The sequence below is a fragment of the Argopecten irradians genome, chromosome 16, assembly GCF_041381155.1.
Source record: "Argopecten irradians isolate NY chromosome 16, Ai_NY, whole genome shotgun sequence".
In the NCBI taxonomy this organism is placed as follows: domain Eukaryota; kingdom Metazoa; phylum Mollusca; class Bivalvia; order Pectinida; family Pectinidae; genus Argopecten; species Argopecten irradians.
The window spans coordinates 31862591-31877003 of record NC_091149.1 but is presented as its reverse complement, the minus strand read 5'-3'; the positions used below and the strand labels follow the sequence as shown (position 1 = coordinate 31877003).

Below are 14413 nucleotides of genomic sequence, written 5' to 3'. Positions count from 1 at the left end.
GGTTGTGACCAAATTTGGCCACAAACATCCTTGGGGGAAGGGGAACAGAAATTGTATAAATTTTGGCTCTGACCCCCGGTGGCAGGAGGAGCGGGGCCCAATAGGGGAATTTGAGGTAAATCCAATAAATCACTACTTGTCCTAGAGTTCTGCATGGGTTGTGACCAAATTTGGCCACAAACATCCTTGGGGGAAGGGGAACAGAAATTGTATAAATTTTGGCTCTGACACCCCGGGGGCAGGAGGGGCGGGGCCCAATAGGGGAATTTGAGGTAAATCTAATAAATCACTACTTGTCCTAGAGTTCTGCATGGGTTGTGACCAAATTTGGCCACAAACATCCTTGGGGGAAGGGGAACAGAACTTGTATAAATTTTGGCTCTGACCCCCGGGGGCAGGAGGGGCGGGGCCCAATAGGGGAATTAGAGGTAAATCCTATAAATCGCTACTTGTCCTAGAGTTCTGCATGGATTGTAACCAAATTTGGCCACAAACATCCTTGGGGGAAGGGGAACAGAACTTGTATAAATTTTGGCTCTGACAACCCGGGGGCAGGAGGGGCGGGGCCCAATATGGGAAATAGAGGTAAATCCTATAAATCGCTACTTGTCCTAGAGTTCTGCATGGATTGTAACCAAATTTGGCCACAAACATCCTTGGGGGAAGGGGAACAGAACTTGTATAAATTTTGGCTTTGACTCCCCCGGGGGAAGGAGGGGCGGGGCCCATTAGGGGAAATAGAGGTAAATCCTATAAATTGCTACTTGTCCTAGAGTTCTGCATGGATTGTGACTAAATTTGGCCACAAACATCTTTGGGAGAAGGGGAACAGAACTTGTATAAATTTTGGCTCTGACCCCCAGGGGCAGGAGGGGCGGGGCCCAATAGGGGAATTTGAGGTAAATCCTATAAATCGCTACTTGTCCTAGAGTTCTGCATGGGTTGTGACCAAATTTGGCTACAAACATCCTTGGGGGAAGGGGAACAGAAATTGTATAAATTTTGGCTCTGACCTTCCGGGGCAGGAGGGGCGGGGCCCAATAGGGGAATTTGAGGTAAATCCAATAAATCACTACTTGTCCTAGAGTTCTGCAATGGATTGTGACCAAATTTGGCCACAAACATCCTTGGGGGAAGGGGAACAGAACTTGTATAAATTTTGGCTCTGACCCCCCGGGGGAAGGAGGGGCGGGGCCCAATAGGGGAAATAGAGGTAAATCCTATAAATCGCTACTTGTCCTAGAGTTCTGCATGGATTGTAACCAAATTTGGCCACAAACATCCTTGGGGGAAGGGGAACAGAACTTGTATAAATTTTGGCTCTGACCCCCGGTGGCAGGAGGGGCGGGGCCCAATAGGGGAAATAGAGGCAAATCCTATAAATCGCTACTTGTCCTAGAGTTCTGCATGGATTTTAACCAAATTTGGCCACAAACATCCTTGGGGGAAGGGGAACAGAACTTGTATAAATTTTGGCTCTGACAACCCGGGGGAAGGAGAGGCGGGGCCCAATAGGGAAAATAGAGGTAAATCCTATAAATCGCTACTTGTCCTAGAGTTCTGCATGGATTGTGACCAAATTTGGCCACAAACATCCTTGGGGGAAGGGGAACAGAACTTGTATAAATTTTGGCTCTGACCCCCCAGGGGCAGGAGGGGCGGGGCCCAATAGGGGAATTTGAGGTAAATCCTATAAATCGCTACTTGTCCTAGAGTTCTGCATGGATTGTAACCAAATTTGGCCACAAACATCCTTGGGGGAAGGGGAACAGAACTTGTATAAATTTTGGCTCTGTCCCCCAGGGGTAGGAGCGGCGGGGCCTGATAGAGGAAATAGAGGTAAATCCTATAAATTACTACTTGTTCTAGAGTTCTGCATGGATTGTGACTAAATTTGGCCACAAACATCCTTGGTGGAAGGGGAACAGAAATTGTATAAATTTTGGCTCTGACACCCCAGGGGCAGGAGGGGCGGAGCCCAATAGGGGAATTTGAGGTAAATCCCATAAATCACTACTTGTACTAGAGTTCTGCATGGGTTGTGACCAAATTTGGCTACAAACATCCTTGGGGGAAGGGGAACAGAAATTGTATAAATTTTGGCTCTGACCTTCCGGGGCAGGAGGGGCGGGGCCCAATAGGGGAAATAGAGGTAAATCCTATAAATTGCTACTTGTACTAGAGTCCCACACACACACACACACACACATCCCACCCTCCTACGGGGGGGGGGGGGGGGCAGGAAGGGCGGGGCCCAATAGGGAATAAGAAGTAAATAATCACATTCCTTCAGAAAAAAAACCCCAATAAACCTGTTTTTCCGAACATTACTTGGCATAACAAACCAGGTGAGCAATACAGGCCCTCTGGGCCTCTTGTTAAGTATCTGGAGCCATTGAATAATGAATACGTTTGATGTTTATTTTGAAATCTCGCCTAGGGTAGTTATAATTACAGCAATATGCCTAGGCTAATTATACCGTATGTATACGATTTTCGTGTTACGAAATGAAGTACTAAGCATTAGAGAATGTATCATAATGTCAATCAGAATTTGTTAATATAATTTTGACGTCAAAGTGGATTATTTCAAAGGAGAAGAAACTATACATCTCATTGACTGTGTCCTGAACATGGAGCTACAGGTGAAATGGAGTACACGTACATGTATGTATTTACAAACATGCATGTACCGGGTGCATATAATACAAACGTTAACTGCACAAATTGATCAATACTGTTTTCATGTTGTTTTTAAATAAATTGTAAGATCATCATGAAGCAAAATATACAATGTGATGTTTATTGAGATTCACACTCATATTTCAAAATGTAAAAAAATAATACAATTATAGCATTTTGATCTCGGCAATACATGTACATGGTTGTATCGACCACAAAAAATATAGACCACGGTCAATATTTTTTCTTTTGTCGATATAACCATGTATTGACCTCATCAAAATGCTATACAAAAATGTATTTGTATAATATCATTACCTCCTGTTACTGTAAGTTGTAAAGTTCCGCTCGTTCCCGTACCAACTGAATTTGTCGCTGAACATCTGTAGGTACCGCTATCAGGTGGCTGTGAATCCGTAATTGTTAAACTCGGAACATTGACAGTTCCTCCAGCATATCTGTTGTTTGTGGTAATCACCACTTGTATAAACAAAATTTCATGAAGTTTTTCCCAGAGGACACTTTGTGCCGTCGGATTAGCGTTCACATTACAGATAAGTGTCACAGCGGCACCGGTTGTTACTTCATACGTAGTCTGGGGAACCAACACAGCCGGGATACCTTATATTGGATTACATATATTTGTAAGTGTGACTAATTAAGTAATAACTTGAGTAGATTGTATATGTTATGGAGATATAACACAAAGATCTCTGTGTACTGTAAACAAACCGTTTGGTGAATTATGGTATGAGTACACCCAGATATTTTTCTATGTCTCCATAACATAAACGTTTACTCAAACTAATCTTTATAATTCATTTTACCTAAACCCTTTTTTTCGAAATTCAAAAAATCATTTAGATAATTTATTGTGCATAAAACGGCGGGGGTACCCTTATTATTGATAGAAAATAGATGCTGAAAATTTGTTAGCGTGAATAATCAGAAATAAAGTTAGAAACTGCCGTTGTAGAGCGTAATGTGATTCCAGGAATTGCATCAAAACATTTTTTTATGTTTATTTGATTATTTTAATGTCCTATTAACAGCAAGGGTCATGTAAGGACGGTATCCAATGCATGCAGTGTGCAGCGTGTGTGAAGTGCGTGGTGCGTGTCCTGGGAGACTGCGGTATGTTCGTGTTGTGTCTTCTTGTATAGTGAAACTGTTGCCCTTTTTATAGTGCTATATCACTGAAGCATTCCGCCGATGACACCAAGCAACACACCCCACCCGGTCACATTATACTGACAACGGGCGAACCAGGCGTCCAACTCCCTGTTTGCTATGAAACTGTATTTACAATTATGAATATAATATGATGAGGATATTATTAATTATTTTTATAATGATTTTTTTTAATGTCAATCGTTGAAACGATGATATTGTCCTTACCTCCTGTAACAGTGAGTGTTGTTTGACCACTGGTTCCAGTTCCTACAGCATTTGTAGCTGAACAGGTGTAATCTGAGGCATCATTACTACCAGCACTGGTAATAGTCAGGGACGGACTGATGACCGTGGATCCGGAATATTTGATCCCGTCAATGTTGAGTGTCGTAGTCACGCCGCTGTCTATACGCTGCCAGTAAACAGAAGTATGGGGAGGCGAGGCGGACACTGTACATCCTAGTGTGACTGTCTGTCCTGTGATAACTGTGTACGCAGCTTGGGAGATGGTCACAGTTGGGACGTCTATTCCGAAAAGGAAAAAAAAAAATGAAAAGCCGACTATGGTTTAATAAAAAATATCTTCATAAATAAATTACAACACAACATGAACTTATTATCAAATTGTTCAAGTCAATGGTATGTTAGATATTATTGGAAAACATCCGATACCATTCTTTGTACATATACATGTACAAACAGATAAGTCATCAAAGAAATGCTGAGGGCGAATTTCACATTATATGGTAAATGATGTATTAATTTTATAGTAGATTACTTGATTCCTATATTGAGCTCTAGAATTATCCGTCGGCTCCTGACTTCGTTGTTCAAACTGAATAAAACGATTTTATCAACAAAACAAAGCATTAGCGATAGACTGAGTGATATCACCTGTAAGGTTACTAGTTTATGTACGTGTTTCAATATCTTACTTCCGGTAACAGTGAGTATTGTTGGTGTACTTGTTCCGGTTCCTACGATGTTGGTGGCAGAACAGGTATAGGACGCCTGATCACTGACAGATGTGTTAGTGACCGTGAGGTCAGGGTTGACAGCAGAAATACCTTGGTACTTATTGCCATCAATATTGACGTTTATCGTTGTACCATGCAGACGTTTCGCCAGAACACACTTGTGTGACCCGGTGAAGCTGTCACGGTACAGCCGAGAGTAATAGTCTGTCCAGTAATTACAGAGTACTCGGCCTGGTCTACAGTTACCACTGGGATATCTGTAAAAGGTCAAGGGGCAACAAAACTTTACTTTCACAATAAGCAATAACATAAAATGATTATTTAGATCTTTGATCTTGATTTCAAAGCTTTACTCACTGATTTGATATATAAATCGTAATTAAGTTACCATCGTCTTGATTACCTGTCACAGTGAGTGTTGTTTGACCACTGGTTCCAGTTCCTACAACATTTGTAGCTGAACAGGTGTAATCTGAGGCATCATTACTACTAGAACTGGTAATAGTCAGTGCCGGACTGGTGGGCGTAGATCCGGAATATTTGATCTTGTCAATGTTGAGTGTGGTAGTCACGCCGCTGTCTATACGCTGCCAGTAAACAGAAGTATGTGGAGGCGAGGCGGACACTGTACATCCTAGTGTGACTGTCTGTCCTGTGATAACTGTGTGGGCAGCTTTGGAAATTGTCACAAATGGGACGTCTATTCCGAAAAGGAAAAAAATATATTTGAAAACCGAGTATGGTTTTATAAAAAATCCCTTCATAAATAGATTACAACACAACAGGAACGTATTCTCAAATTGTTCAAGTGAATGGAATGTTAGATACTATTGGCAAACATCCGATACCAATCTTTGTACATGTGAAAACAGATAAGTCATCAAAGACATGCTGAAGGCGAATTTTACCTTCAAGTTATTTTATGATAAATGGAGTATGCTAAGGACACTTTGAACCAATTTCGTCTCCAGAACAAAAATGATGGGACAGAAAGACTATTCAACTAACGTTCACTGATCCCTCACCAATTTTCGCCATAAATGGTTCTCTTTTTTATCAACAAGGCCATGAAAGATTACTCAAGCTAACCTTGTGAACAGAACATTCAGGAAAACGGAAAGGAATTCATGTTTTGTAACCTTTGCATGCATTCTCGATTGCTATATAAAAATTAATGTGCAAACGATAGACCCCATATTCATTTAAATGTAGAATACTTGATTCCTATATTGAGCTCTAGACTTATCCCTCGGCGTCTGATTCATTGTTTAAACTAAAAAAAAACTATTCATCAACAAAACGAAGCATTTGTGATAGACCGAGTGATATCACCTGTAAGGTTACTAGCTGATGCACATGTTTCAATATCTTACTTCCGGTAACAGTGAGTATTGTTGGTGTACTTGTTCCGGTTCCTATGATGTTGGTGGCAGAACAGGTATAGGATGCCTGATCACTGACGGCAGTATTAGTGACCGTGAGGTCAGGGTTGACTACAGAACTACCTTGATACTTATTGCCATCAATATTGACGTTCATCGTTGTACCATGTAGACGTTTCTGCCAGAACACACTTGTGTGGTCCGGTGAAGCTGTCACGGTACATCCGAGAGTAATAGTCTGTCCAGTAATTACAGAGTAATGGGCCTGGTCTACAGTTACCACTGGGATATCTGTAAAAAGGTCAAGACTTAACGTTCACAATAAGGAATAACATAAAATGATTATATAGATCTTTGATCTTGATTTCAAAGCTTTACTCGCTAATTTGATATAACAATCCTTAATATGTTATTATCGCCTTTACTACCTGTCACAGTGAGTGCTGTTTGACCACTGGTTCCAGTTCCTACAACATTTGTAGCTGAACAGGTGTAATCTGAGGCATCATTACTACCAGCACTGGTAATAGTCAGGGACGGACTGGTGACCGTAGATCCGGAATATTTGATCCCGTCAATGTTGAGTGTGGTAGTCACGCCGTTGTCTATACGCTGCCAGTAAACAGAAGTATGGGGAGGCGAGGCGGACACTGTACATCCTAGTGTGACTGTCTGTCCTGCGATAACTGTGTAGGCAGCTTGGGAGATGGTCACAGTTGGGACGCCTATTCCGAAAAGGAAAACAATATTTGAAAAGCCGACTATGGTTTAATATAGATTCTCTTCATAAATAGATTACAACACAAAAGAAACGTATTATCAAATTGTTCCATTGAATGGAATGTTAGATACTATTGGCAAACATCCGATACCAATCTTTGTACATGTGAAAACAGATAAGTCATCAAAGAAATGCTGAAGATGAATTTCACATTCAAATTATCTTATGATAAATGGAGTATGCTAAGGACACTTTGAACCAATTTCGTCTCCAGAAAAAAAATGATGGGACAGAAAGACTATTCAACTAACGTTCCCTGATCCCTCACCAATTTTCGCCATATATGGTTCTCTTTGTTATCAACAAGGCCATGATAGATTACACAAGTTAACCTTTTGAATAGAACATTCAGGAAAACGGAAGGGAATTCATGCTTTGTACATTTTGCATGCATTCTCGATAGCTATATAAAAATAATGTGCCAATTGATAGACCCAATATTCATTTAAATGTAGAATACTTGATTTCTATATTGAGCTCTTGAATTATCCCTCGGATTCTGACTTCGTTGTTTAATAAAAAAAAAAACGATTTTATCAACAAAACAAAGTATTTGCGATAGACTGAGTGATATCACCTGTAAGGTTACTAGCTTATATACATGTACGTGTTTCAATATCTTACTTCCGGTAACAGTGAGTGTTGTTGGTATACTTGTTCCGGTTCCTACGATGTTGGTGGCAGAACAGGTATAGGACGCCTGATCACTGGCAGCAGCAGTGTTAGTGACCGTGAGGTCAGGGTTGACTACAGAACTACCTTGATACTTATTGCCATCAATATTGACGTTCATCGTTGTACCATGTAGACGTTTCTGCCAGAACACACTTGTGTGACCCGGTGAAGCTGTCACGGTACAGCCGAGAGTAATAGTCTGTCCAGTAATTACAGAGTACTGGGCCTGGTCTACAGTTACCACTGGGATATCTGTAAAAGGTCAAGGGGCAACAAAACTTAATGTTTACAATAAGGAATACCTTAAAATGATTATTTAAGATCTTTGATCTTGATTTCAAAGCTTTACTCACTGATTTGATATATAAATGGTAATTAAGGTATCAACGCCTTTATTACCTGTCACAGTGAGTGCTGTTTGACCACTGGTTCCAGTTCCTACAACATTTGTAGCTAAACAGGTGTAATCTGAGGCATCATTACTACCAGCACTGGTAATAGTCAGGGACGGACTGGTGACCGTAGATCCGAAATATTTGTTCCGTTCAATGTTGAGTGTGGTAGCCACGCCGCTTTCTATACGCTGCCAGTAAACAGAAGTATGAGGAGGCGAGGCGGACACCGTACATCCTAGTGTGACTGTCTGTCCTGTGATAACTGTGTAGGCAGCTTGGGAGATGGTCACAAATGGGACGCCTATTCCGGAAAAAGAAAGACAAAGAAAGATATCGCTATGTTTCAGTAAATTGATTTTTCCTTTACGATTATTTTACAATTTTAACACACGGTTGAATAAATTGTTGATGTTAATATTCATGATGAAAGCATTTAACAAATCGGGAGAATTAATTGATGTACATGTACATACAATTATTTCTTCAAATGAATTGTGAAATGACAAAGTAACTGAGGAGTGACAATATTGGCATTTTACAAAATACTTTTTCAGCGACTATTTTTTAAGTTTTATTTTCCAAATATGTTTTAGTTTTTACCGATCAATGCTAAATGATTTCAAAGAACTTATAACTCGTTAAGATCTCGTAACATAGAATTTCCAATTAAACATTAACGGTAAAAAATAACTGTAGGCATATTCACTAACGTCAACAGATTTAACAGGGAATGGAAGCTTATAGCCTTAGCAGGAATTGTATCATGACAACAAAGCATTAATGTTGTTATAGGCTGAGTAATATAAACTACAGTGCTACATGTACAAGCTTAAGTTAAGGATTTGGATATCTTACTTCCGGTAACAGTGAGTATTGTTGGTGTACTTGTTCCGGTTCCTACGATGTTGGTGGCAGAACAGGTATAGGACGCCTGATCACTGACAGCAGTGTTAGTGACCGTGAGGTCAGGGTTGACTACAGAACTACCTTGATACTTATTGCCATCAATATTGACGTTCATCGTTGTACCATGTAGACGTTTCTGCCAGAACACACTTGTGTGGCCCGGTGAGGCTTTGACGGTACAGCCGAGAGTAATAGTTTGTCCAGTAATTACAGAGTACTGGGCCTGGTCTACAGTCACCACTGGGATATCTGAAAAGTCAAGGGGCAACAAAATAGTACTTTTACATTAAGGAATAAAATTAAATGATTATTTTAGATCTTTGATCTTGAATTCAAAGTTTTACTCACTGATTTGATATAACAATCCTTAATAAGTTATTATCGCCTTTACTACCTGTCACAGTGAGTGTTGTTTGACCACTGGTTCCAGTTCCTACAACATTTGTAGCTGAACAGGTGTAATCTGAGGCATCATTACTACCAGCACTGGTAATAGTCAGGGACGGACTGGTGACCGTAGATCCGGAATATTTGATCCCGTCAATGTTGAGTGTGGTAGTCACGCCGCTGTCTATACGCTGCCAGTAAACAGAAGTATGGGGAGGCGAGGCGGACACTTTACATCCTAGTGTGACTGTCTGTCCTGCGATAACTGTGTAGGCAGCTTGGGAGATGGTCACAGTTGGGACGCCTATTCCGAAAAGGAAAGAAAAAGTTGTTATGCTTCAATGAATATAAACTTGTTAAAGTAGTCAGCAACACCTCAGCAACGTTAAACTGAAGTGTATAAGTAATTGTGTATATTAGATAACTTTAGATGATTAATCTTACATGTGCATACAAAGATGTCCTCAAACGAGTTCAAGATGTAAAACTTAGGCTCTAGGAAAACCTTCATATGAAATTTAAGAAAGATCCCGTTCGTACTTTCTGAGAAATAGCGATAACAATCGTTAACTGTCAAAATCAAAAATGGCTGCCTGGCGGTCATCTGGTAGGCAATCGGTCCCAAAATGCAATATAAACAACTAAGGTCATAGGGAAACCTACATATTAAATTTAAAAAAGAACCCTTCAGTTCTTTCTAAGAAATAGCGGTAACAAGAATCGAAAACGGATGCAAGTAAATGTTATTTTGTGTAACACCTAGAATAAGGAAAAGGTACAGACGTTTATAATACCTACCACTGATTACTGTTAACTGCGTTATAGCGCTCTGTCTTCCGTTAAAATTCGAACCAAAGCAGGTGTAAGTACCCGAGTCTGAGGTCTGAGTCGAGATGATAGTCAAAGACGGTAAAGCCAGGCTGCCTCCAGAATATTTAACGTTGTCAATGGTAAGAACAGAGATGACACCATTAATGCCACGTTGCCAGAAGACATTTGTTATTGATCTTGACGACGTCACGGTACACTGAAGGGTGATGTTTGTTCCTACGGTAGTGTAATAGGAGGCGGAGCCTACCGATTACGTTTTGGCCTGCCCTAATTTACAATAAGAGAGATATAAGAAAGTTTAATTATCTTTCTTCTGAGAGTATTTATCACAAGTCATCTGTATGAATACCTAGAGCTAATTTTATTACAGTCCACATTTTTTGTGCCAAGATTTCTAGATGGTCTGTGAAAGTCCGTGTCATTTAGTTGTCCGGCGATGAGTTTATAAAATAAGATAATAAATAGTGTAATTAATAAATGTAACAATATAAGACATTTTCCATTTTTGAATCCTCATGTACGGGTTGTGTTATATATAAGAATAACAAATCGTTCACTGCGTGATATCACCAACTACGTTAGGGCAATTACGGGATACTGCTGCATAAATGGTTGCTATTGTAATGATTATAATAAAATAATTAGTTAATTTCGATATCTAATTACATAATACTTATAGATAAAATCGTAAATCATCAATCTTACTATCTATAACTGTAAGCGTTACGCCAGTCGACTGTCCTGAACCGAAGGCATTGGTTGCTTCACAAAAAATATGTCCCAGTGTCCGTCAAGGAGAGGTTAGTGATCTCAAGAGATGGCGATGAGAAATCACCATATTTGTATTTATCCCATTCTATTGAAATATAGCCGGTGTTTGGTCCAGAACGTTTTTTTCCCAAACTACTGAATATGCAAGAGGATTAGCAGAAACTATGCATACGAGAAGAGCATTAATCCTTGATACCGTAGTAGACACCGGTGTTATAGGATTATGTAGAGAGAACGGGCAGCATCTGCAAAAGAACGAGAACAGCCAAGCTTGGTCCTCTCTCAATTGCCGTGATAACAGATTATGAGATACCCACCAATATTGGAAGACCACATCTAAATAGAACGAGTTTTAAGGCGACATGAAATACGCAATTTTTATAGTGATTTCCGTCTTGCGATATTTTTTTTTCTTTTTTTTTTTTTTTTTTTTTTTTTTTTTTTTTTTTTTTTTTTTTTTCTCTGCTTATCTTAGTATTGCTTAACCGAACTCAAAAGTGAGAGGGTATGGTTATACTATATGACAAAACTAGAAATCGGTCATTTGTTTTACGGCCATAAATGGCGCGCCTAAAATGGCGGGATTTTTTAATGTATCATTGCATACATTTCGTCAAATTGAGGCGATTTATCCGTGCGTAATTTATGTTAGTACTGAGTGTTATTAACCTATTTATCTAATCTAAATAGAGTATAGAATTACGCCAAGGCGAACTACGCGTTGTGACCATACGCCAATTTTGTAGTTATTAAACAAAGCAAAGCGATAATAAATTTTTCCTGAACAAAAACATAATGTGCGTCGGCATAATTAACACAATGCAACAATTTCAAGAGCCATTATTTTCCCACCCTGTATACTATAGGTCACTTCCAGCCTTTATTTACGAATAGGGGGTGACAATCTCATATTGAAGATTAGTGACAAAACTACCGACAAAAACTGGCATCATAACATAGCGATATTCACCATAGAGGTTTAACCAGGATAACAGGGAAACGCATAGTGGTCCATCCAAGATCGCATCTATGTCAGAGCAATTGAAAGAGCTCATGCTATTTCAACTAGCTTGGGTACACTTATTGAAATCCCATGATGGCGGCCCCTGTCAGTACCATATTAGTTGACCGATTTGGTTTACATGTTACAATTAATTACCTGTAATAGATTAATTACCTTTTTAAATGAAAACCCTATTATATTTCACCTGATAATGAAAGTGCCCTGACTTTCCAAAGATACATAATACAAGTCTGCTGTGTATCCGTCGAAACTAGGGCTTTTATCATTCTTCATTTTCTTTTAAGTAATCAGCCGTTTCACTCAATTGAAATAACACGAATCTTTTTAAATTCTCTGATTAGGGATGGTCATCAATCCCAATAACATTGTGTTCGTTTGTTAGTTTGATTAAGTCACGTCCTATTAACAGGCCAGGGTCATGTAAGAGACGCACACACATGTATGCGGTGTATTGCGTGTTATAAGTGCGTGGGAATGTGACCGGGAGGGGTGTGTTGCTTGGTGTCTTCGGCGGCATGGTTCAGTGATATAGCACTAAAAGGGCAACAGTTCCACTATACACGAAGACACAACACGAATATACCACAGTTTATTCAATAACATAACTGTTACTGGAGAATAAATTCTCATAAAATAATCATCCATAATCTCTTGTTTTGAAATGAACTTCCCCATTGTCTCTCTTTTTTTAAATTATGTTTATGTATAATTAACGATTTTTCTTTTTCAATACTTTTTGTCTTGTGAGATGAAAATGATTATTGTTATCTCTCTAATTTTAAGTAAAAGTGTTTCTAAAAACAGTTGTTTGATTGATTTGAAATTTTGTTGATTTGTGTTGCTTGGTGTCTTCTGCTACATGCTTTTGTGATATAAGTACTATAACAAGGACACACCTTGTCTCACTATACAACAAGACACAACAAGAATATACCGCAGTCTTCAAAAACACGCAACACTCATACAAGAGCTGCACACCGCACGGACGGCGACGGTGCATGACCCTGGCTGTAGAGAGGACGTTGATTAATCAAACAGACTTTTTTTATCGTCAAGTACCTTACAATTAGTGATAAATTTCTTTTTTCTGCCGTGATGTCTCTATTAATTTACGTTCATTTGAATATACAATGTCATAAAGGGGTCAGAAAAAAAAATATTGCTAAGGAGGTTTGGGGAGCGGGTGCATGTGGGGGCCCTCCTAGCCTAACAGGCCTATAATGCTTTTTTTTTTGACTGTATTCTAGGATACGCGTAATATAACACCAGAATTTAGATATTTTTTGTTATAATGAACCACAACACACATACTTTGCTCATTTCACAATTTGTAAATGCATAATGGTAGATTTTTAGTAAACTTTATTACTTAGAAGTGTATTAACTGCATCTCGGCGCAGATGCAAAAAGTGATCCGTGGCATATGCCCGTTTGTTTACATTCACATTCACAACGTACGCGTGTCACTGCACATTGGTGATACATTGTAGGTCATTGTAAAGTGCTATGCAGGTAGAGTATAACAGTTGTACCTGCTGGCCCTGTCGATGATTGTAAAAGGGCGACTTAATTTAGGATCTTATCTTTACTTTCTTTAATCTGGAAATCTTCGATGTGGTTTTTTCAAAATGTTGTGCCAGTATAAATATGCAACTGGTTTTTATGAGGTTCTTTGTATGTCATTGCGCACCTCTGGTAATCTTTTCCCGAGGAGCTCCCGGTTCTGCGTGTGATGTCTTCTGATATAACAATACCATATAAGTTTGTGTTGATAGTGTATATACATGTGATGTGTTTTCGAAGCGTCAGGGTGACGTAGAGTGTACTGTCCAAAAAATCAATTTATTTCCTCATACAAAGTACATAACTTCCATGGGAAGGTAGGAAGCTGAAAATATAACCTATAAGTTTAACTCTCAAACTAGTTATTGCTGTAGATATGATAAACTGAAATATCCTTCATGTAATGCCACACGAATATACGATATGTAAATAACCACATGTTAGCATAATCATGATCTATTTTACGATACTAACTAGTAAACTGACGCGACATCTTATACAATCCTAACTAAAAATGTATACAGATAAATTATACATATATTTTCAACATAAAAACATCATATGGAGGGGAATAAACTTACTCTGTGGGGGCCTAAAATCACCCTTGATTGCGAACATGCGCCAATTTTTTTCTTCCCAGAGCATTCTGGGAAACTCGAAAGTAGAACATCAGATCATTTATCTAAAAAACATTGAAAAAAACTCAAGTCCGTAGTACCTATATCAAAACAAAACAGATGACTGAAAACGGGACATTCCCCGCCTGAGTTTAATTATAAACTCACTACATTATTTTACAACTATATAAATAATTGTCTTTCATGCCCGGTAAGAATAAAAACTGTCGATGACATTAATTGGCCATT

General features: G+C 39.1%; 1 protein-coding gene across 1 annotated transcript in view; it reads right to left on the bottom strand.

Annotated features, from left to right (window-relative positions):
• The window catches only part of LOC138310164 (basement membrane-specific heparan sulfate proteoglycan core protein-like), a 33348-nt gene that overhangs the window by 18408 nt on the left and 527 nt on the right, over window positions 1–14413 (bottom strand). Inside the window, exons 2-12 of the mRNA XM_069251287.1 lie at window positions 10157–10432; window positions 9366–9662; window positions 8921–9220; window positions 8070–8366; window positions 7620–7922; window positions 6643–6939; window positions 6206–6505; window positions 5190–5532; window positions 4791–5089; window positions 4081–4380; window positions 3001–3303 (exon numbers count right to left, since the gene is read on the bottom strand). Of these exons, the coding sequence (XP_069107388.1) occupies window positions 3001–3303; window positions 4081–4380; window positions 4791–5089; window positions 5190–5532; window positions 6206–6505; window positions 6643–6939; window positions 7620–7922; window positions 8070–8366; window positions 8921–9220; window positions 9366–9662; window positions 10157–10432 (3315 nt within the window). The remainder of the gene's footprint in view (window positions 1–3000; window positions 3304–4080; window positions 4381–4790; window positions 5090–5189; window positions 5533–6205; window positions 6506–6642; window positions 6940–7619; window positions 7923–8069; window positions 8367–8920; window positions 9221–9365; window positions 9663–10156; window positions 10433–14413) is intronic.